Here is a 23,550-nt window from a genome sequence, read left to right on the forward strand (position 1 = left end):
CTCTCTTTTTTAAACCTGCTGTTCCATTTCACTCCCATTTTGTCACACTGCAGTGCACACACAATACCCGCTCCTCCCTCATTCCAACCCTTTTCTCTGTCTCTACAAACACACGTACACCGACAGACACACACACACACACACATCAGGGAGACACACATTTACGGAGTGCATACAGACACATTCAAAAAGATTTGCACAACTGCATACACACAACGTAAAAACAGGAGGATACGGAGGGACAGCGGCTTAATTAAGCCATCAATCAAATTTAATGCTCTTGGTTGGATTCATACACAAACACACAAACATACACAACCCTCACACCCTCCCTTGTAGTTCTTTGGCCATCCATCACAGCTTCAGTGACTCCGCTCAACCTCAGCTCACAACCAATCACACAGGGGTTAGGGACTGAGTGCTTGTGAATGTGTGTGTTTGTGTGTGTGTGATACAGACAACCACCATTTGCGAAGGGAACAGACACCGAGGCGTTTCATGCCTGTAAAGCCCGCCTCAGCAGATTTGAGCGAGCGGCAGAGCGAGCAGAGTGAACTGTGATCTGTATTGTTTACTGTTGAACAGTTGTGACTGCTGATAATGCGCTCTGAAACACACCTACACACAGACACACAATACAGCCCATACTCACAATACACCCACAGCTTTGTGTCGTTGTATAGGCAATATTATTCTCCACTTCTACACTAAAAATAAGCGCTGAATTGAAAAGGTTTTTACTAGGGATGCACAATATTGGCTTTTTGCTGATATCTGATATGCCAATATTTTCCAACCCTTTTTGCCGACTGCAAAATTATTTTCCACCTAATTGCAGAGAACATCAAGTCTCCCCTGTAGCGGATCATGCCTACTCTACTTGTCGTGGCCAAAAACTACCATATCGCAGACATCTTGACGGAAGAGGCGTTGTACAAAAGGTGTCTGATCTCTCACGTTTCTGAGCACACCTGAATGCAGCATCCCCCGAAACACGGCAGTGAGGGAGACATGTCCAGACTTGTTTACTGCTCCTACTATGGAGACATCAGTGATCGCCGACGGACTCTCTTTATTATCCATGAATATGTAAGTTAGTTTTGCACTGATGTTAATGTTACAGTCTGTTAGCGATGGCTTTGGCCATGAGTGTATTTTCAGCGCATTTGATGTTTTAAGTAAACCAGTAAAATGAGGAGAATGTGAGCTAACTGTTAGCTAGTTAAGAGTTGTTTAACTTCTATTCATTGGCTCCAGTTTCTGTGACTTTTTAGCCTTTATTTGTAAATTGATAGAGATAGAGAGTTAATTTCGTAGCATTACATCAAGCTATTTTAGGGAATCATCGAGCATTTAGGCAGAATTATAGTCTTGTTTCATCAGCGGAAAAATATCGGCAAAAAAATTACATATCAGCTGTCATTTTCAAGCCATTATTTGTAGATACCGATAATGTGCCGATAATATTGTGCATCCTTAGTTTTTACCAACCACCATACAAGAAAAGTACTACTGCTACTGAAACCAATAGAAAGAACAACATTTATTTGATCTTTATTAGGAATAAATAAGGTCCAAAAATACACTCAGAAAAATGTAACAAAAAACAAGCTCAGATCAATGGTTTTACGCAATTTTATGGAATGTATTAGATGAGTGGAGTAGTGTATTGTAAGACTAACACAATACCAAATAAAGGTATGTTTTTATCTTATTAAATAGGTTTCCGCTGCTCTATTTTGCTGTCATATCCATTAAAGGAAAAAGAGTAGAAGTGTTGTTGTTAAGCCAAAAAGCAGACCAGTTATTCACTAAGGTTTTCTTCTTCTCTGCTTCTCTTGTAACAAATGATAGTGACATGAAGTAGCTGAAGTTTTTTTCTCCTCAAGCCGAGGTACTTAATTAGAAAATGAAAGTGTCAGTATCAGAGCCTGACAGTTTGAAGCGTTAATAATTTGTCCTGTTATTTGCTGCCCCAGTCGAATCCGCCTTTCATGACAATATCATCTTCCCCCGAGGGCGTACAGCGCTCAACAAAAGCCCCTGTCGTTACTGTCTCTGTGTGCCTGCCTTCACCAATCCTTTCACTGCTGTTTGAGAAAGAGAGCGGCTCCGGTTTGTATCCACTGGTTGGAGTTGGCTCCGCAGGGCAGACTGATGTGTGTGACCACCTTCACCCTCTCTGAGCTCGTATACAGAGGCAGCCAGATGTTGTCTTCTGATGCAGTGGAGTCTGCTGCAGACTTCTATGATCACACACAGAAGACATGAATAAATTAATATATGCACAATAATTATATATTTAGAGTGGTAATCTTGAAGATCTCAGTTTCATTCTCTCCGGCAGCACCTATGGTGATAAACGGTAATTGCGGGAGCACACTTCCCAGATATCCAGACAGTGTTGCATGTGTGATGTCCACGGTTGGCTACGGTTGATTTTCCTGACTGACGGTCGCTTTCCTTTTTAGACTGTTTGCCTTCATCTGAGCGTCGAATTTGTTTCTTTTTCTTTGGATTTTCACGTATTTTTTTTGAAGTTGTATCTGTAGTCATCGATCTTTTCTTTGTTTGTTCAGCCATAGTAGATTACTGTTTACTCGCAACACTTGCAGAGACCCGTAAAGCAGCCACTATGCTCCGCCTACCCTCTCTGGCAGACCAACCACTGCTGGGTGATGGAAAATGCGTCACTAACTGGGCGCTGCTTGTGATTTTTTTCCACGAAAGTCGCACCAGACAGTCAGTCTGTAATACTGCAAATGCAGAGGCCTTCATCAGTGGGCCATAGGCTCAATCACCATTGTGTTAACTCATTCTGGGATAGATAGTGATGTCTATTTAAATGAAAATCTTCCGAGATTATATCTTTAAGTAGTTCAAATGTATTAGAATGATAAAAAACATGATACTTGTTTCTCCCTACAAAAACAATGACAGACCAATCCCCAAAGAGTTACATTTAATTATAAAGCACCCGTGACGTCATTTGGAGCCAGAGCTGTGCAGTACAAATCGGTGGGTGGAGCCACTGTAGTCACTTCTGCTAACCAAAACACACACTTCAACTTACCGGTAAAAAAACAGCGAAGGTCCCCCACGTCAGTGTATTTAACCGCAAAGCAGCTTCTTGTGTTGGTCTGAGGTTAATGTACACAGATATGTACACTTAGATGACTGTCGTGATTGTTTTAGTTACGTCTCCTCTCGCTGATCGTCCTCTACTCTGCTAATCCAGAACAGATTGGCTGCAGGAGCCGTATTTGTCAACAGAGCTGTCAATCCTTTTTACAGCATCAAATAACTTATTAAAACTAACTGTATTTTGTGGATAGTCTGACTCATGTCCCATCTGTTAACATGGAGGAGGCAGGCTATATGACCGATACTGCAGCCGGTCAGCAGGGGGCACTCGAGATGTTTTGGCTTCACTTTCAGGGAGCTGTCATGTCGTCCATCTTTTTATACAGTCTATGGTAAATACACAATATATTGCTCTGTTTTGAACACAAACCTGTGGAACCCAGGCCATGCAACAGGTTGGAACAGCTGACACGCTGGGAGAGTCATGCTGATTCTCACAAAGATGAACGCCGTCAAAACTGCAACCCTCTAACTGGAGACCTCCAACCTGGGAAAAAGCGAAAGAAAGGTGACGTGAGAAGCAAAGGCAAAGAAAGTGGGGGCAGATGCAAAAAGGAAAGAAAGGGATTGTAAATTGATGAAAAGAGAAAAAATAGATATAAAGAGTACATGGAAATTACAGAGGGACATGATGACATAACATGTTGGAATCTGAGAGAAATACTGCTGTCCATGGATTAACTAGCAACTAGCACTAACTGTTATGGACATTTTACATGACAGATTGTTTACATGAGTGAATTCAGCCCAGTGACTCAGGGATTTTCCACAGTAGGCCAGACAATGAAGGGAACTCTGGCGTCAAGTCAGAAATACACAGACAACTTCTAAATCACCATAATCTAGGCAAGAAACAGCACGACAGAGAGAAACCCAGAAAAAAGCTACATTTTGTGTGCGTGTGTGTAAGCGAGCTCATTGCTTGCACAATTATCCCCTTTCTCTTTCTCTGTCAGATGTCTGAGTATTTCCCATCCCTCCCCGCAGCTGCAGCCTCTTTTTAATCACCCACACCCTTTTCCTCTCTCTTTATATATATTTGAACTCATTTCAAGAGCAAGCGGTGCCGTTTTTTTTTGAGCATGTCAGAAAAGAAAGACATGCCTCAAAGTATCCAAATTGTACACATTACAATTATATCACCCTTAAATCAGAGCGTGAAAGGGAACGAAAGAAGACTGAGAGTGGTATTGTACACTGTAAGTGCTCCCGGTACTTTAAATTGTATGAATCTGTGCCCATCAAATGCATTAAAATTGGCAAAGGAGACTCGAGATGACTGTTTTTAGAGGCAGCAGACTCGTCTCTAATGGATATGCAACAAACTTGTGGCTTTCTTCCTTGGGGTTCTGCCTTCTTATCTCCATCTGTATTCTATTCTTGCAGCCTTTTACTTCATTATTTTCCAATTATCACTGAGCCAAAGTCTGCTGCATTTATAGCCCCAGCTTTCTGCAGCGGGTTGGGAACAGTTTGTATCTGCCGCCTGCGTGCATGACCTGTAGGTAAATGTGCGTCTGTTGCATTTGTACCTTGACTTGGAGCTTGGCCTGCGCAATTGGACTCCTCCATGATGACACAAACACCAAACTGTCCATAGAACAACCCATGGACCTAAACCAGACAAGAAAGCATGTTATGAACCATAGAACGTTACTGATTCTGTCTCACATAAACCCACAAGCATCAAGTGTTACCTGGCGGTTTCTTGTCTCAAAGCGTTGAGGAAGGTGTCCGGGTGGAACAGCTCCGATAGATCTAAGGTGTCTGATAGAAGAGCTTGTCTGCCTGCGCGCTCCACCCAACTCTGGATACACACATAAAGACAAAACACACACATAGGGTGTAATGAACCAAAAAAGCTAGAAAATAACAAATAAACACTCCTAGGTAACACACAATTCAGGCATAAAATCAGTTTCACACAAGAGTCAGGCAAAGCATTTAGTGGATCAATGAAAGATAATAGTCTCCAGTTAAAGTAGTGAAATGTGACACAAATAAACCTGGCTCAGAATACTGAAATGATTTGCTCTAAAGAAAACAAAGAGTGACTGTTATTGTATTTGGCTCTTTAAATTTTCATAGAGAACATCGATCTACGCGTGGAATGATCATCATTTCTATCCGAGGCAGTGTGTATTCGTTAATGAGAGATAAAAAGGGTTACAATGGGAGAGGGCAAAACAAAGTCAATTACAATGTGCGGCCAATAGAGTATTTAATGTCCCCTTGTCCCTTTATCACCACATCCACAAGCTGATAACATTGGAACCCCAATTATCTGCTAATGGGAATACAGTGTGCACACACACGCATGGGCATGAGTACTGTAATCAGACAAACATTCACAGACACAGGCATGCAGAGAATGATGTATATGCAGACACTAAAACGCAGTCAAAACTTAAAGAGGAGGTATTATGCTGTTTCACATTTTAAGACATAAGGTTACAATGTTGGATGTCCAGACTAAGCGTGGGTGAAGTTTCAAATCTGTAGGTAAAATTGTGTTGGAGTTATCCCCAGGCTTCTCAGCTCAGTCTGCAGCCTGCTGTGAACGCCAGGTTTCACACAGTTTTTTCTACACGCTGCACTGTGACGTCGGAGAGCTGGCCAATCAGAAGAAAGTGGGCCCATACAGGGCGAGGTTCCTTAAAGGGACAGAGCTGACTGAGTCGTTTCAGGCAGAGGCTGTATGAGGGCCTGCACAGAGCACCAGTGTGAGAAAAATGATGAGATTTTTTAACTGTTAATTATGCTTAGCTACTCCACATGTATTACAGAGTGAATGATCAAGATACATCAAAGTTTTGTAGTTTGTATGTTTTCTTTTCATATTTGAAATGTTGCAGAGGGGCAACCGAATTCACTGCCCTTGTTTACACATACAGCTAAGCTATAATGACATAAGCCTGTGTGTCCAGATTTAGTCTCAACAGTTGACCTAAGATTGAAGACTTGATCCATCCTGGCCCTCTTTTTTTGTTTTTTTTAGACAGGCAGTTTTCTCTAAATCGCCATAGAAATTGGCAGATTTGGAGGTCAGCTGAAGAAAATTGCTGACAAACAGAGGCAGAATGAACAAACATCTGATCCAGCCTCCATTATAAATGGATTCATTTTTCTGCACAGCATCAGTCTGCACTGGCTTTAGAGATAAATTGGGATGAGCATTATGCCAAGAAAAAATATGCACAAATGCAAGCCCATTCCCACATTCCCATCCTTGCAGGCAGATGCCCGTGCTCGCACACACAACAGAGGCAGACGTGTGCACCAAAAATTTGTGGTATTATTAATACAGCCAGCCAATGTGTGCTGGTACGCATAGTATTTGTATGCATATTTGTGTGCGAGCATTTGGGTGTTTTCAAGGTCGTCCTGTGCGTCTGGGGTGCACTGCTGTGCTGTTAGCTCTTTATTCTTCGGCACTTCCACAGCAGCAACAGCAGCTCTGATCGTCTCCGCCTTTATTAGACTGATTAGTGAGCAGGACACAGACACACTGCTAACAGAGATATCACTCAGCACTGATGGGCAGAAATAGACAGTTAAGGACAGTGCAGCCTCCAGATAGACACACATGAAGACAGATGGAGTGCAGACAGGCAGACACACACACAAACAGATGGGTAGGGAGGCAGGCAGGCAGACAGACAGACACAGGCAGTGAGGCTCGCCCACACAAATAATGAAATGCAGCAAATTCACATAGAAATACATTATTTCAGAGCATGTGTGTGTGTGTGTCTGTATGTGTGTGTATTTTCTAGTCTGCCAGAGCATATTGAGGTAGGCGTACAGTCAGACACAGTCGATAGGAGACAGAGAGGAGATTCAGCCAGAACCTTCATTTCCTGGCACCAACCTAGGGCAAACACTTCCCAGAACCGCATGCTTTTATATTATAATCCGCTTTCATTTATGAAGCGCTTTTGAAAACAACATTAGAGTTTTTCTGGCATGGTTTAAGTCAACACATTGCCTACATCACTCATGAATTATTACAGTCAGAGCCATAACCTATAAGTACTTAGTCTGGTGTTTGGACCCAGATTCTGCTGAAGGAGTTCTGAATGAATGGAATCCCCTGGGGCAACTGAGGGATGTGTGAGGTGCTAGATATTTTCTTTAATCATCTGAAACTACCGAAATCCAAAAATCCTCCAGTAACATTCATCACAAGTGGAGGACAACCCTCCCGGAAGGATATATATAGATAGATATATAACACACCATTGAAATGGATCCCTCAATCATTATGCTAATGCTGATTAGAAAACTCTTAGGCCTCTTAAATCTCATTCCTCTGAGAGTGCTACCACTGAGGATTCCCAGGGGTGTCTGGGTTTTTAATAACCGGTGAGGTCGTCGGCAGATGCCTTTACTACCAGTTATCCCAAAGACATGTTACTGCAATTTCTTTTTAGTTGAAGGAAAAGGTCCTTTGGCAGTTGCGAGCCTGTGTGAATTTCAGTCAGAATATTTATAAGTGTTCTTTGTGTGACCTCTTGGAGAAAGGGAGAGAGACAAATAGAGACAGACAGAGAAAAAGGCAGAGGATGTCTCCTTATGTATTACCTGTATGGCAAGAGCCCGCGTTACTACAGCTCTGAGGTACTGCATTGGCTCCTCGGGTCCCTCCCATTTATTCTGCCACGTTAAAGGACACTGAGACAAGAGGAGCAGACACGGAGAGGAAGAGAAGTTATTCAGAGCCGTAATGAAAAAATAAATACATAACAAAAACCAAGTGTCGGCGAGGAAGTAAAGTACACCATGTTATTTTCGCTGTGGGGATTCTGTGGGGTCAATTGAATTTGCCTCTCTCTCACTCACTGAACTCAGCCGTCAACTCAGAGAGCCACAGCATGCAGGAGGACTGCAGATCCACTGGGCTGTGTTGAATATATTCTTCAGGGGAGAGGAGCTAATGTCTGCCCCAGTCGTTGCTACATTTGTCCTTCAGGGTACTTTTTAAGTAAAGTTGCTAAAGTGGTCTTAAAGTCACTGAAGTCCTCATAGCTTAATGGTCTAAACCAGTGGTTCTCAACTGGTCGAGCCTCAGGACCCACCACCACCGCCTTAATGATGAATCGCGACCCAAATGTTTTAACCTGAGACGGAATGAAACATCACAGTATGTCAACATCACAAAACACAACAGCATAATAGTTAGCTAAAATGACAAGTGGGTGGCAGGGCATAAGAAGAACATATTCCGTGAACAATTCATTCAATTGGAAGCCTTTTTTCAGAACACAAATAAACTGAAACAGTGCAATATAAATGCAAATACTGTAGAGCTGATCAAGTTTCAAGAATGTAAACGTAACTGTAGCTGGGATTCCCCATCCTATCCCTACCTAAAAGTGCAGTAGTAGTGTAGTTTATTTACACTCCATGTGTCCACTGATTGGGTAATCCCAGCTACAGTTACGTTTACATTCTTGAAACTTGATGAGCTCTACAGTAGTTGCACTTTTTTAGTTTATTTCTGAGGAAAAAAAGGCTGCTCATTAAATGAATTGTAGAGGGAATATTTTCCTCACACTACTACCTGCTGGTCAGGTAGCCATCTCAGGTCCAAACTGCAACATTTTTTATTAGATAGAGTGGTTGAGAAATTTGGGTCGCAATTTGTCACTAAGGAGATGTGCGTACTGAGGCTAGACCAGTTGGCTTCTATAGCCACTAAATTGTACAACATTGACAGATAGACCTGACAACAATAAACCCTGTTGGGTCACTTTGAAACTATTTAAAATACAGACGCTGTCCTAGACTACACTGCCACTGTGGTCTGGCTAAAACATAATCAAGAGTTGAGTTGGCAAATACCTGAGCGAGTGAATCTGCAAAGTGATTGTCTTATTGTACACTGTAAATACTGCACATCCTTATATTTGACTACAATATATAAAAATGCAAGATGTAAAACTCACAACACAAACATGGCATTGTGTGTGTCTCTTCATGCAAGCACCTGTTACATTTCATTCAACTACCTTCTGTCTGTTGTTCCTTCTGCCTGCGCTCTTTGTCTCACAATGAAACTGTAGCAAGAGCATTTTTCACTCTCCCAGGTTGCAAAAAACCCTCCAAAGAAAAACAACACATGTTTTTGTTTTTCTTTGGATGGCACTGTTCCTTTTTTAAAAGTTGTTCTATGTGAGGAAGCAGAGCGATGCAAAAAGTTATTTTCTCTCCTCAGGAGGAGTGAAAGAATGTACAAAGTCAGCCAATGTTGTGTTCCTATAACAGCGACTGTACTCCATCCAGATGCTAACTAAGTAGTTTAGTTGCCTAACCAAAACCAAAGAGGTTTGCTGACTATAAAACTCTCAAATGTGCAGTCATGAAATGCTTAAAAGGTTTATTTTGAAAGGCACTGACAAATGCAATATGTGCGTAGGTAGCGAAGGGCAGATTCCCTGAGGAGAAAACCGTTAACTCCGTAATAGGTTAGGCCGCCCATGTTTGCTTAAGTATTAAACTGAGATCAAAGGATGGCCTCACACACACACACATGCACAAATAAGCACAGTGGGAGATCGAGGACTAAGAACTGGATGTTATTCAAGCTTGCAAGTCATAATGAAACTAAATGGGGTCTTAGCGGCAAGTCAACCATGCAGTCACTCACCTGCTGAGTGTGCATGTGTGTGTGTCACAACAAAGTATGAGTGAGCAGATAAACAGGCAGGCAAGTTACGTCAGTGAATTCAAATGTATATATCGAGGTAACTTCAGGGTAAAGTCCGGGTTTTCAGCACTACGAAGGTGGTTCACTTTTTACCAGGGTAGATCGCCATGGTAACTATTGCTGAACACCTAACCTGCTCCGGAGCAGGCTATGTTCAAGATAAGAGATCAGTGTGTATAAAAGGACCACCTACTGACCAATCAGGTCTCTTGATTCAGGAGCTCTGTGAGCAGATCGTGAGCGGGAGGAGGGAGAGAGAGAGAGAGCGATAAAACATTTCCGCTTTACCGTCTGATATTTGATATGAAATATATTCATGAAAGATACATCATGCGTTACTGATATACAACAGAGACTGATAAATGAACTGACGCCTTGTACTTGTTTATAAGATATGAAAGTAAGCTTTAAACTGCTTTAAATTGTGGTTTTATATTTATTTTATTTGCTCCATAAGTCCGTTTGATACGGCCGGGGCTGAGGCTGTGAGAATAATCTGTCATAAATGCCTCATAAACACATCCTTGCAATGTATTAATTTAATGTAATACATAAGAGTCATTATAGTCAATGGTGCGCTAATGATAGAGCAGTGATATTATAGATTTCATTTGCACATTAACACAGTCTGTGATTATTTGGGCAGTTGTCCTTCCTGCATTCAGCAGCTGCAGCTGACTAGATTTTAGTCTGGATTAGTATTACTTCGTCATTTCTTTCTAAAGTCATAGTTTGCTTTGACTTTGTTAATATGCCGATCAGCTGACGCCCGACTTGTCTCTACGTGTGATTGGTCATACACTGCAGACTCCGCCCCTTTTATGTGAACGCGTTCATTGAAACCCCGAGTTGACTTATCGAGTTGATAACCAGCGTCGTGTGACCGCTTAGCACGATCTCCTTTGTCAGGGTTACTGAAGCCTGTTAACTAAAAGATACCCTGGGTATGCTGACCTCGCTTCGTAGTACAGGCCTCAGGAGTGAGCTCTCTTTAATTAGCTTGAAATAAAGAAATCAACTCCCCCTTTCAAAGTCATCTGTGTGTTTTTAGTTCATACTCAGTCTATGATTGTAATTACACATATCATCTAATGTGGAATACACCAGTGATTTTGCATTGAACTTGTTGCCAGAGCTGAATTTACAAGTAGCTGGTGGGTAACTTTGCTGGCGAGCCTGCTTTGATCACTTTTTGCTAATGACCCCAGTTTGCTTGTAAGAAACTGTGATGACAAAATAAACTAAATAGTAACTCTGCATGCTAATTACTACAGCTGGCACTGAAGAATTCCCTGATACTAAAGATTGCTTAACCTTTAATCAAAAAGCCATCTCTGCATCAGTCCTCATGATATTAATGATCTTTCCACTGACTAAAGGCAGTGATGACATTTATTTCTGTTTCGCAGCGCCGCTTACTTCTCTCCTCCGATGCTTGGGTAGTTTCCAAGTATCTAATTATTTTTTACTGCACAGCTGAGGAGAGGGGCAATGGAGCTGATTCCTCCCGAGCTGTGCCTGCCATACTTTTACAATATTACAACCCAAAATGGTCCATTTCCCCAATATATAAATCACATCACCAGCTCTCTCTGTTCCTCTTCTGTGGTTGAAACTGGGCTAATCAGTGATGGTTGGTTTGCAGAGAGTCCTAACCTCATTTACATTCAGAGCTGTAATGCTGTTTTCAGCAGAAGCAACAGCCACCTGTTAGCTAATGTGGAAATGATAAATGTAATCAGTCTTTTTCTAATTGTTTGTTGAGACAGCTGAATACATAATGTGTCCTGCATTAGAGAAAAAAAATCAGTAGTAAGTATTAATGTATCCGCCAGATAACGCCAATGAAATAAATCACATAAAGTATACAGTGAAAACATTTATGAGACAAATGTAGCTCTATTTTATTTTTGCTAGCATTTATTTGGTTCAAGGTATAATCGCAAAGATTTTCTTGTAAATAAATGTCTGTTAAAGCTCCTGTGAGGAACTTTCAGTTTGTGTTGATTTTGGCGCCCCCTGTGGACAAAGCTGTACCTATCTCTTTGCTGATTCTGTCCTGTACATGCTTAAGTGGTGGATTTTATCAAAGAATCTCACCCTGCTTTCTTTAACAATCATATGAATCACTCACTTTAATTTTTTACCCTGGAAAAATGTAAACAAAGGCATCGTGCAGTTAATGGCTTCGTCTGACACCTACCCAGCAGTTTCAGGCATTAAAAATAACTGTGTAGAAATCATCAATGTTGTCGCTGGTCTGGATGGAGAATTCAGAGTTAATTTCAGTCTGTTTCATAACCAATGAAAACCTCCTCACAGGAGCTTTAATTCACTACTTATTGCCGAATGAGGTAACACATTGTTGATTGCGCATATGGCCCACTGATGAAAGCCTTTGCATTTGCAGTATTACAGACTGGGTGTCTGTGGCAACATTCGCTGAAAAAAATCCCATGCGGTGGCCAGTTAGTGAAGCGTTTTTCATCACCCAGCAGTGGTTGGTCTGCCAGAGAGGGTAGGCCGAGCTAAGCGGCTGCATTTCTGGTCTCTGCAATTGTTTTGAGTAAACATTAATATACTATGGCTGAACAAACAAAGAAAAGATGGATGACTACAGATACAACTTCAAAAATAAGTGAAAATCCAAAGAAAAAGAAACAATTTCAACACTCCGATGAAGGCAAACAGTCTTAAAAGGAAAGCGACCTTCAGCGAGGAAAATCAAGAGTTACAACTGTAACAAATGGAGCCAACCGTGGACATCTGGCTAAATTGGGAAGTGTACTCTTGCAATTACCGTTTATCGCTAAAGGTGACGCCAAAGAGAACGAGATTATAACTTTAAGGGTGACGGTATAGACCAGGTTTTAATTATTTTCAAAGTGGCGGACAATGAAAAGGGCTGTCAAAATAATGTGATAAAAAATTTGCAGAAATTAGTCTTTAAAACCTAAAATTAGGAAGAAAACTGGTTTACTCTACTTATAAAAAATTCCAGTGCTTAAGACTCATGTAAACACTGGCAGACTCCTACATGCCATGGCAGTAAAGCGGGTGGTTAAGGTTCATATAGTTTAGAAAAAAAAACAGTGTCTATAACCAGAGAGTCTGTTTAATTTTGTTGCTATATGCCCTTATTCTTCAATGGTAGTGATGTAACAGTGATGTAAACGTTGCCAGCTTGGGTCATCAAAGTCTTGGTTATGAAACAGACTGAAATTAATTCTGATGACTCTATATGACCTACAAAAGCAAACCAGACCATCAGCGACAAGATTCATTATTTCTGTATAGTTATTTTTAACGCCTGAAACTGTTGGCGCGGGGTAGGTGTCAGGCGAAGCAATTAACTGCACGCTGCCTTTGCTTACATTTTCCAGGGCAAAAATGTAAAGTGAGTGATACATATGACTGTTAAATAAAGCAGGATGAGATTTTTTATGTTAAAAACCACCACTTAAGCAGGTACAGGACAAAATCAGCAAAGAGATAAGAGGTACAGCTTTGTCCACAGGGGGCGCCAAAATCAACACAAACTAAAAGTTCCGCACAGGAGCTTTAATAATTCATCAAGTTATAATTCTGCTGCTTGTAGATTTAATATGTATCAAGGATTTTATGGTAAATGGTAAATGGACTGTACTTATATAGTGCTTTTCTAGTCTTTGCGACCACTCAAAGCTGCTTTTACACTACATATCACATTCACCCATTCACACACTGATGGCAGAGGCTGCTACGTAAAGTGCCCAACTGTCAGTCAGATATCACATTCATGCCTGTTGGCTATGCCACCAGGAGCAATTTGGGGTTCAGTGTCTTGCCCAAGGACACTTCGATATGTAGCCTGACGGAGCTGGGGATTGAGCCTCCGACCTTCCGATTGAGGGACGACCGACTCTACCACTGAGCCACAGCCGCCCCAAGCTTACAGCACCTGGTATTCCCAGGCGGTCTCCCATCCAAGTACTAACCAGGCCCGACCCTGCTTAGCTTCCGAGATCGGACGAGATCGGGCGTGTTCAGGGTGGTATGGCCGTAAGCGGATTATACAACAGCATCAACAACGATTGCAGCTTCTGTTTTTTTTTCTTATTGCAGCTTCTGTTTTTTTTTCAAAACAAAAGATATTCTGGACGACTTTTGTTCGATACAGTGTGATCTCGGTCTGAGGATAACTCTTCTTCTGCGGAAGAAGAAGAGCAGTGCCAATATGTTGGGTCATCATCATTAATACTAATTTAACAAACAGGCCATGGCTAATCTCTACAAAGTAGCACTGCCCTACAAAACATAATGGATCTCTTTAATTGTCCATCAACTTGAAATGCTGCATTTTGATTATGCACAAAGAGAACATCCTAAAATGGGTCCTAGAAATGATCATCAAAGAGAGAAGACTGTGTTTCCTACTTTGGGCCATGGGAAGTTTGTTTTACAGTTTAATTAAAACGGGGGAGATGGGAATCAGAGCTCATCAGTTTTATAGTCTAACTAGTTATTGTGCATACTGGGTCAGTTATAGCGTACTAGGAGGGGTGCTCATTTGTGGAAACTCATACCAGATGGATGGTAAATACAAATGTTGGAATCATACATTGTTGAATCCCTTTTAGCTAACATGAGGGTACTAAGTGTCTTTAGAATGTGAGCATTGATTTAGCCGGGTAATCTTATTTGTGATTTTGCATGCTTTCCATATCATGTTATACATCTTTATTAGGACTAATGTATGAGCTCTAATTTAAAGGAGAATGTCTTAGAGGGGAGAGAGAATAGGTAAGACTATAATGCACTAGAGACAAAAAGTGTTCGGGAGAGAGCTGGGGATGAGGCAAGAGAGCTGCTGATTAATACAAAAAGGGAGAGGAGGAGAGCTGTGTGGAAGGAATTATGCCGAGGGCTGCTCTCAGGAGATTACAAACATAGAAAGAGTAAAAGGTTGATTGTGTATCTCTCCTTCCTCTACAGTACCTCATCATATCCCCTTTGTCCTCATCCCAGCCTGGGGACACGCGTGGATACATGCTGTGTTGGCTGGATGTCTACAAGTCAGCTTTGTGTACTGTATGTGTGGCTGCCCCTGTGGTCTTGACTTCATCACAGTGTTGGAACATTTTACAGTTCAGCTCTTAAACAATATACTGTAGTGAAGACATAGAATTCTATCTGTGAGGATGTCCTCACTGTATGTTTTATGATAGTATATATTAAAGATTCCAACAAGATGCTTCACATATTTCTTCTTTCTTACCTCTTGATTGAGCAGAGCAGTCGCCAGTTTCTGGACATCAGGAGTTAGCAGTTGGGTCCCTCTGATGACCTTGCTCAGTGCAGCCAGGGATTGGTGGATAGTCTGGAAAACACTTACAGTTAGGCATACATACTGAGAAGAAGTTTGAGGGGGTAGATTAGCCATTTGATTGCTTTAAACTGGCTAACTACTGCAATGATTTTTCGTTCTTTCGTGCCAACATTTCCTGCTTAAAAAAAATGTAATGTAAGTTTGCATGGAAGTACTATATGGAACTGTAACACCAATGAGTGCTGTCGAAGCCATTTTTTGAATGAGTGTGCATGTTTATGTGTCACCTGGGCTTTTACATGATACCCAGAAGGACAGTTACATACAGACTGCTGCAAAAAAATAATTTTAACATAGTTCTAATGATTAATACTCATATTTTCCATCACCATAAGGTCAAGTTAAGGTCAAGTCCTAACTTTTAAGCATATCCATTTAATTTATATTGCGAATTCCATCCATCCATCCATCCATCCATCCATTATCGATACCACTTATCCTGTTCAGGGTCACGGGGGGGCCTGGAGCCTAACCCAGCTGTCATTGGGCGAGAGGCGGGATACACCCTGGGCTGATCGCCAGTCAACCACAGGGCTGACACATAAAGACAGACAAACATTCACGCTCACACCTACGAGCAATTTAGAGTCACCTATGAACCTAACGAGCATGTCCACGGAGGGAACCCACACATGCACGGGGAGAACATGCAAACTCCACCCAGAAAGGCGCACTTAGTCCAAACCGGGGTTTGAACTAGGAACCTTCCACCTGCGAGGCTAATATTATTAGGCCTTATATTGCTAATCATTATAATTACATCCTTACACTATTTGAGGAACGCTTTGTCTTCTCAATAAACACCTTCCAAAGAACATGCTTTCCTATCTGACAATAATGTAATGCAAGTGAAGCAATCACTTCTGAAATTAGGTAAAACATCTGTTAATGCTGGTAAGGCGCTACTTATGTGACACACCTGGACCAAGCGGACTGCGTTGAACTGCTCCAAAGCGATGAATGACAGGACCGGCGACCCTTGACCTTCTGTGGGCGGGGCCACCTTCTGGTGGATAAGAGTAGAACCCTGATAGATAGTGGACAGATAGACAGACATGTTAGCATATTGACAGAAGGGTCAGATAGATTGCTAGTCAAAAAAAAAAAGTTTCCCAATAATGAGACAGAAATAAAAAGAGCGGAATAAAAGTTAGGGCGGAAAGGAAGGAGGCGCAAAATAAATGATGATCCTTATTCTAAATACCTCAGAGCTCAGGATATATTTACCTCGGGCTAAAGTGCTTAAAGACTTATTGCTAAATATTTTACACTTGTCCTTGTTTTGCTTTAGGTCCCTCTTGTTTTTCCCACATTAACAAAATGTAACCACATAGGAAAGCACATTTCGCACTCTCTCTTCACTGCAAATCAGGGGGGAAATTTGTTTTTAATTAGTTAACACAGAGGTCTTTTGTAAGTACACTAAGTGGTTGTGTACAAACACATACAGGTAAGTCCACTTAATAATATTTTGTTGTAGATATCAAATTCTGTACCTGCACCCTATTTTGTTTTCCTCACAAGTAAACAGTGAGAGGCAGAGGAGGAAGGAGAGGGATAGTAGGACTGTGAGATGGAGGAGTGGAGACAATGGAGTGTAAGAGATAAAAAAGACAATGAGGAAAAAAAGGCTGGTAGGATGTGTACAGCGATGCAATTGTGTATTCAAAGATGTAACCCAACAGCCAAGAAACACAGGGTCTAAGGATACAGGGTGTTGATGCTGTACAGATTGTAAAGCCCCTTGTGGCAAATTGTGATTTGTGATATGAAAAATATAAATTGAATCTTTTGTGCTACTTTATGTTTCCCCCCTTTAATACAGAGAACATACAGATTTAACAAAATAAGGAGCTATCTCAAATAAAGATGGTATCTCAACACGCAATACAGAGAAATGTACACGGCCACACATATATGTGTCCGTGTACAAGCATGAGCTTTGAAGGTTCAATTCAGCGCACACACGTCCCCCGATGGTCAAACTCTGAGGGTTATCTGACGACAAAGGGCCTGTTAATTGAAAGCAGTCAGAGGTAGATTGACAACTATGGGAAGCTGATACAACGCCAGAAATTAACACAGTCAATCATTTTCCTCTCAGTAAGTACAAAACAATTCTGCCTGCAAGGCGCTGACAGAGAGATGGAGAGAGAGAGAGGGAGACATAGGTGAAGGAAAGAAAAGGAGAGGTGTGTGATTACAGCATGTGAGTGAATAAAAGAGAGGCAGAGTGAGAGAGAGAGAGGGGATATGGCGGTGGCTAAATTATTTAATGTAGAGGTAGATTTCCTTTTGATTTGAAAAGGTGTCGGTCTCCAAGCAACCACGCACAGCCCTGCTGACTCAATACGCAAGCCAGTGGCTATCACACACAGAGCTCAATTAGACTCTACTAATTTCCAATTAGCTTCCACAGCTTTTAATTTAGACTAGTTGCTGCTGTATGGGCAATAAAAATACATGAATTTGCATACAAATAAAGACTGATATGTAGCTTTACAATCTTAAGAATAAATACAAAACATTACTTACTGTTAATGATCAAGTACTTACAAGGGACTATGAGTTTGATAACAAAATGTTATAAAATATCCAGGCAACGATCAATAATGGAATTCCCAGTAAACATTCTATAAGATTTGTATTGAATGGACCTAAAAAGGTTTTGATTAAGGGTGCTTTCACACCTGACAAGCTTTGGTCTGGACTCTTGGACTTTAGTCCGGTTCATTTGGACAGGTAAGAACACGCATTCGAACTCTGGTGCGGACCAAACCACTGAACCATGGTCTACCAGAAAAGACGGGACTCCAAATGACCCACGGTCTGGTTTGATTCAGGTGAGAACATAAATGGACTTGAAGTAAGACCTCATATAAGAAGCAAACCAAAACACAGTGCATTGTGGGTTGTTAACAGATGTTGACACTGGCAGAGACAGCCAGGCAGCAAGATGAGTAGAGGATAAACGTGGGGGAGCAACAACAAAACATTAAAGTCCGCTATCGTACTGAGTGTGATTGAGGAGGGTGCTCTCTCTCTTTCTGACCAATCAGAAAGCAGTTTCCTTGAGCATCAAATCTTTTGTGCCGTTGGTAAAAGCTGCCGTGTGAACACAAACCAAACACGAGGCAGAATGCAACATTAGAACAATTTGGTCTTTGATTCGGATCAAACAAACAGACTTTAGGTGTGAAAGTTGATCAAGATTAAATCAAGATGAAATTTATAGGGCCAGCTTTGTGGTTGGGTTTGCAGGTGGAACATATAGAACAGATGGTTTGTTTATTGCTAAAGACTCAGCAGAGCAAATTTCAGTTTTAGGGAAAGGAAAAAGAAGAGTTCAAAAGATGAACTGGAAAACAACAACTAACCTGGTTGAGTTTCTTCCACAAGTTGAGGACAGGTGAAAGTCCATTGGACCAGAGCTCCCTGTCGAACTTAGAACCTGTCGCCACTGAGCGGCTCAGAACACGCAGCTGCAAGATCACCTGGGAGACAATCATTCAGAAACACAAACAAATAAATCAATTTAGCAAAGATGATTTAGAAGTAGCACAGAAAAACCCACTACCTGAATCAATTGGCTGAGTGTTGCATTTGTTTACTGAGCAGATCCTGAAGCGGCTTGTAAAAGGTCGCCCTCCCAAAAAAACACACTAGGTATGTAATAAATAAGCGCTTTTGCTAATTTTACCCAATAGCAATGTATCTTCAAAATAAAGCTGTTTTTATACTGAAAATACTGTATTTAAATGTCATTGGCATCTCTGCTGGCTACACTCTCCAGTGACAGTAAACACAGCTTCAGGTCCTGGAATATAACAAATGAAAAAAAGGCCAAACTCCAAACACATCTCCTAACAGCTCCTTACACACCTAATCAAGCATGCTCAGCTCCCGGCTCAGAGTCCTGGATAGTGCTTTTATCTTGACTCAGGGTGTGTGTTTGCGCGGTTGTGTAATTTCTATATATGTGCGTGTTGCGGGGAAGGCACAGCGTCTGATAAATGGCTTTCATTTGGGCCGGGAGAACTCTTTACCAACACCTGCTTTATCTTCTCTGCTCAGGAGGGAAAGTGTGCGCATATGCGTGTGTGTGTGTGTGTGTGTGTATCTGTGTATGTTTGTATGGTGGGTAGAGAGAGAGAGATGAAAAGAGGGAAGGATAAAAAAACAGATAGCTAATCTAGAACTTGAACCTGACGGCAGTAAAAATGCGGGCAGCCGAGGATGGAGATTTGGAATAAATTGCGGTTCATATATCTCGGGATTTAAATATATTAAGATTTATTTTTATCATCACTAACAACCAGGTGGCAACTACATTTACTGTCATAACTTACTGAGAAGAAAAAGTTACTAGTCAAAGACAATGTGCAAGGAAGTTAAGACCTTCACTTTAATTCAATGTAATCCCAGATTGTGGTTCATAGTTTTTAATCAGGGGACTATTTCTCGCCGTCTTTGACAAGATGCCGTTCAATAAAGACGTTAACCAAGCAGAGCTTAGTTAGAAAAAAAACAGCCCATATGCCAGACTACTTAATGGCGCTATCACTGAACTGAACACAAGCCCACCTGAGACACCTCGTTTATTTGGAAAAGGCACGTCTTGATAATTGAATTTTTATATTATCTTCTTCGTGATAACACCCCGATGATAAATTTCCACTTGCTAGTCCCTGCTTACAGCACTCAATCTTGTTCTGCATTGCACTTAAAAACACAACATGTGTGCATACATCATCCATCACGTCTGTAAGCCCGAGGGGATCCTCAGTAAAGTTTTAGGACCATTCTACCCATGTGGGGTCATTCACACTAAGCTTATGTACTTATTTTAAATGGAATCCACCGAAACCACTTACTCTGGGCTCTGCTTAGTGTGTGTGAGAGTGGTAGAGTGCCCTACCCCCCAAAAGTGACAAGGGTCCTTAGGGAGAGGCAAGGGCTTAAATTAAGAGAGAGAGAGAGAGAGAGAGAGAGAGAGAGAGAGAGGGAGCATGAACATGACAGTGACAAATGACAGAAGGAGGGGACACAATCCAAAGTAGAGGATGTAGGTGAAGAGGAAGACACACACACACACACACACACACACACACACCCAAGTGGCCATGTGGGATAGTGTGAATTAAACTAGGTTGGTGCTTCAAATGATCAGCAGACCACACTGACAGTATGAATGGACTCCCACATGGGACTGTACACACACGCTGTGGTTCAGTGTGGCTTACGTGGGTTTGCGTGTGCACACATAAAGACACCTACAAACCTAAATACATCATAACCATCTGTCCATGGTTTCCCTCCCTAATTCATATCATTACATTTTTCATGAAAGCCTGAATGAATTTATACGTAAAATATTTGTGGCTGCTGATATGTGTGATGCAAGACACTGGTCACAAAACGAGCGCAGTGCAGCCAAACATTCTTCACTCTGCATCCTCTACTTGTCTTTGTTTGTGGTGCAATCTCTTTCTCTATCTATCTCTCTCTTTCTCAACAAATACGCACATACGACAGTGAAAGCGAACATTTAGTGGACTATATGTGTGACAATGTGTTGCATTGAGTTACATCAGAATCTGCAGTGACCATCAATCACTATGCACATGCACATTCACGCACACACAAACTCACACATGTGAAAAGATGCTAATTATTAATGACAGTGTGGACATAAATACTGCAAGCCATCTGCAACCCAACATATGTTGTCATTGGAAACTTAGTTAGCACATACAGTGCAAAAAGAACAAACACACACACACACAAAAACACACACACATAAACAAGTACCCACACACTCAATATTCTTGCGTTAATCCTCCATTGCCCATAATTCCCCAGCCTCTAATCGGAGTCCCTTCACTTTTTGTTTCTATCCTTTTGTTAAGATGTTAAACATTTTTTTATATTCATGTAACACCTGCATGTCTAACCTCAACCTTTTGGCAAGGTATATCTTTCAAATTAATGATATTTTGTGGTGGTTAGCGCTGTCGCCTCGCAGCTAGAAGGTTCATAGTTCGAATCCCAGTTCGGGTGTAGAGGGCCTTTCTGTGTGCATGTTCTCCGTGTGCATGCGTGAGTTCCCTCCGGGTACTCTGGCTTCCTCCCACAGTCTAAAGACATGCTCCTCAGGTTAATTGGTGACTCTGAAATTGTCCTTAGGTGTGAATGTGAGCGTTGAATGTTGTCTATTTCTATGTGTCAGCTCTGTGATTGACTAGTGATCAGTCCAGGTATCCCACCTCTCGCCCAATGACAGCTGGGATAGTCTCCAGCCCGCCTGCGACCTTGAACAGGATAAGCGGTATAGATAATGTATGGATGGATGGATATTCATGTGAAGGGGTTTGAGTGTCCCTGTGAACCTGGGACACACAAACTTCCTCCAAGGCAAATTGGTCCCAGGGGAGGGTCCAGACTGAGAGCATTTTAAACTACTTAGCTCCAGCCCCCTTCGGCCCTGAACATGATAAGCGGTATCGACAATGGATGGAAGGATGGACGTTTTTGAAGTTTCATTTTTGTTGATGTGTAGACTGGTTGAATTTGGCTTACACTTACAGACACTACTACTTTATTTCATAGTGAAATAAATAGAAACGGCTTGGTGCCCTGACCCTAAAATAAACCGCCTTTATGTCTCTTTATGGAGAGTGAGTCCCTGGAAAACGACAGGCGTTGTGGATCGCGCACACACAGTTTGTATTAACTCGTAGTCTCAATCACACACAGAATCTCATTATGACTCATAAAACAGAAATAACCATAGTGTCATACAATGTAACTGCACCTACAATCTGGTGGAGCAATCATCGCTGTAATTTAAACAGTAATTAGGAGATAAATTGCCTCTCCGTTCAGAGTGTAGTGATGAGGCAGAAATGGATGCCAAAGAGAAAAGTGAGTTCATTTTGGCAGGAACTACTCGTTGACTTCTGACTCACTAAGTGGATCCCCAGAAGTAAAAGAAACACAAGTATCTGTATTGACCAGGATCAGATCAACGTGCTCCATTTCCTGACAAGCTTTTTAATGTGGATATCATGCTTGAGATGGCAGGTTGTTTTTTTAAGGCTTTTGTGGAGTAAGCTTGGCTGCAACACCATGTGTTCACAAAAAACGTTAGTTTTATACCAGAGGGTTTTTTGTTTAATATAACCCATACTCTTCAAATATGATCTGACTGGTTCAGAATTTTGCTGGTCAGCACAGGACATGCTTGACACACACAATGAACATGATGTAGACACATAACTGGGGAAAAGTTTAAAAAAAATGTCCTACTTGAGTTCTAACTAATTCAGATGATTACTCCAGCTTTGGACTCAATCTACAGAAATGAAGAAAAGGGATGTTCTGAAGGAAATAACAGAGCCAACTGGTCTGACTTGTAACTATCACACAAACAGAGTTGATGCATGTTCTTAGCAACCTAAAGCAAATAACTACACTATAAAGCTAGAGATACACTTTCTTTTAACTACGCGTTCAAGTGCAACTTATGGTTGCCACGTGTTCCCTGCGTTTGTTTGGAGCGTCGGCTGTGCACGTCCTCAAGAATTAACTCTACGTGTATGCGAGACGCCGTATGCTCATGAATAGTAGGGGCAGTGTAGAGGGGATGTGACAGGGTCAACACAGCAGCAGGGACAACAATGGCAGAGAGTTCTGAAAGACGATAGACGAAGTCAGCAATTATCGCAATCTGTACACTGTGCACAGCGACAAACATGCCTGTCAAAATAGCTGGAGACAGATAAGATCCATTTCAGAAGTCGATGTGAAAAACCTGCAAAATTAAATGGAAGACAGTCTGGGACTGTTTTTGTCCATAAACAGAGGAAAATGTTGGCGATACGGAGCGGAGGTGGTGCTGATGGTGTGTTCTATCCCGCACATGCGGTAGTTACATATGGCCTGAGCTCTCTGGTGTGCCCTCTAGAGGTATCCTCCAGTAACACGCGCAGTGCATAAACAAGTAATGTGAACAATTACGTTCATGACGCAGCCGGTTGTGTACGCGAACACAAGGTTAAAAAGCAAGTATGAATGAACAGACCAGTTGTCATATCTGCAAAAATAAAGCAAGATAAAAATTTGCTTTGCCTTCAATCTGAATTCACCTGGAAGGCACATGTGACCGAGGCTGAAGTAGTATTACTTGGGAATAAGTCCACTGTCTGTGGTGGTGGGTGAGGGTTCTGTCCCTGAGCCACACAAGCGCTCCAAGGCTCAACCTTTTCATACAACACCAGGTCCTTTTTGAGCAAAGAGTGTTTTTCTGTGTCTGTTCTGGCATACATGT

The 23,550-nt window shown here is 41.6% G+C and overlaps 1 protein-coding gene and 1 non-coding gene across 4 annotated transcripts in view; both read right to left on the reverse strand.

The window, feature by feature from the left end:
* Positions 1–1,580: 1,580 nt before the first annotated feature.
* dync2h1 (dynein cytoplasmic 2 heavy chain 1) overlaps positions 1,581–23,550 on the reverse strand; it is a 134,133-nt gene continuing 112,163 nt past the window's right edge. For all 3 annotated transcript variants that reach the window (XM_069668841.1, XM_069668839.1, XM_069668840.1), the window contains 8 exons: positions 18,599–18,715; positions 16,141–16,248; positions 15,111–15,212; positions 7,729–7,818; positions 4,842–4,951; positions 4,677–4,758; positions 3,515–3,631; positions 1,581–2,243 (listed from right to left, as the gene is read on the reverse strand). In XM_069668841.1, the coding sequence (XP_069524942.1) occupies positions 2,085–2,243; positions 3,515–3,631; positions 4,677–4,758; positions 4,842–4,951; positions 7,729–7,818; positions 15,111–15,212; positions 16,141–16,248; positions 18,599–18,715 (885 nt within the window). In that variant the 3' untranslated portion in view covers positions 1,581–2,084. The remainder of the gene's footprint in view (positions 2,244–3,514; positions 3,632–4,676; positions 4,759–4,841; positions 4,952–7,728; positions 7,819–15,110; positions 15,213–16,140; positions 16,249–18,598; positions 18,716–23,550) is intronic.
* Positions 13,782–13,900, reverse strand: LOC138597548 (5S ribosomal RNA). The gene has a single exon (XR_011308610.1). It is a non-coding gene; the product is annotated as a 5S ribosomal RNA (ribosomal RNA).

This window comes from Semicossyphus pulcher, unplaced genomic scaffold (assembly GCF_022749685.1).
Source record: "Semicossyphus pulcher isolate SPU_LCO1_2020_fin unplaced genomic scaffold, fSemPul1.0.p SCAF_19, whole genome shotgun sequence".
Classification (NCBI taxonomy): domain Eukaryota; kingdom Metazoa; phylum Chordata; class Actinopteri; order Labriformes; family Labridae; genus Semicossyphus; species Semicossyphus pulcher.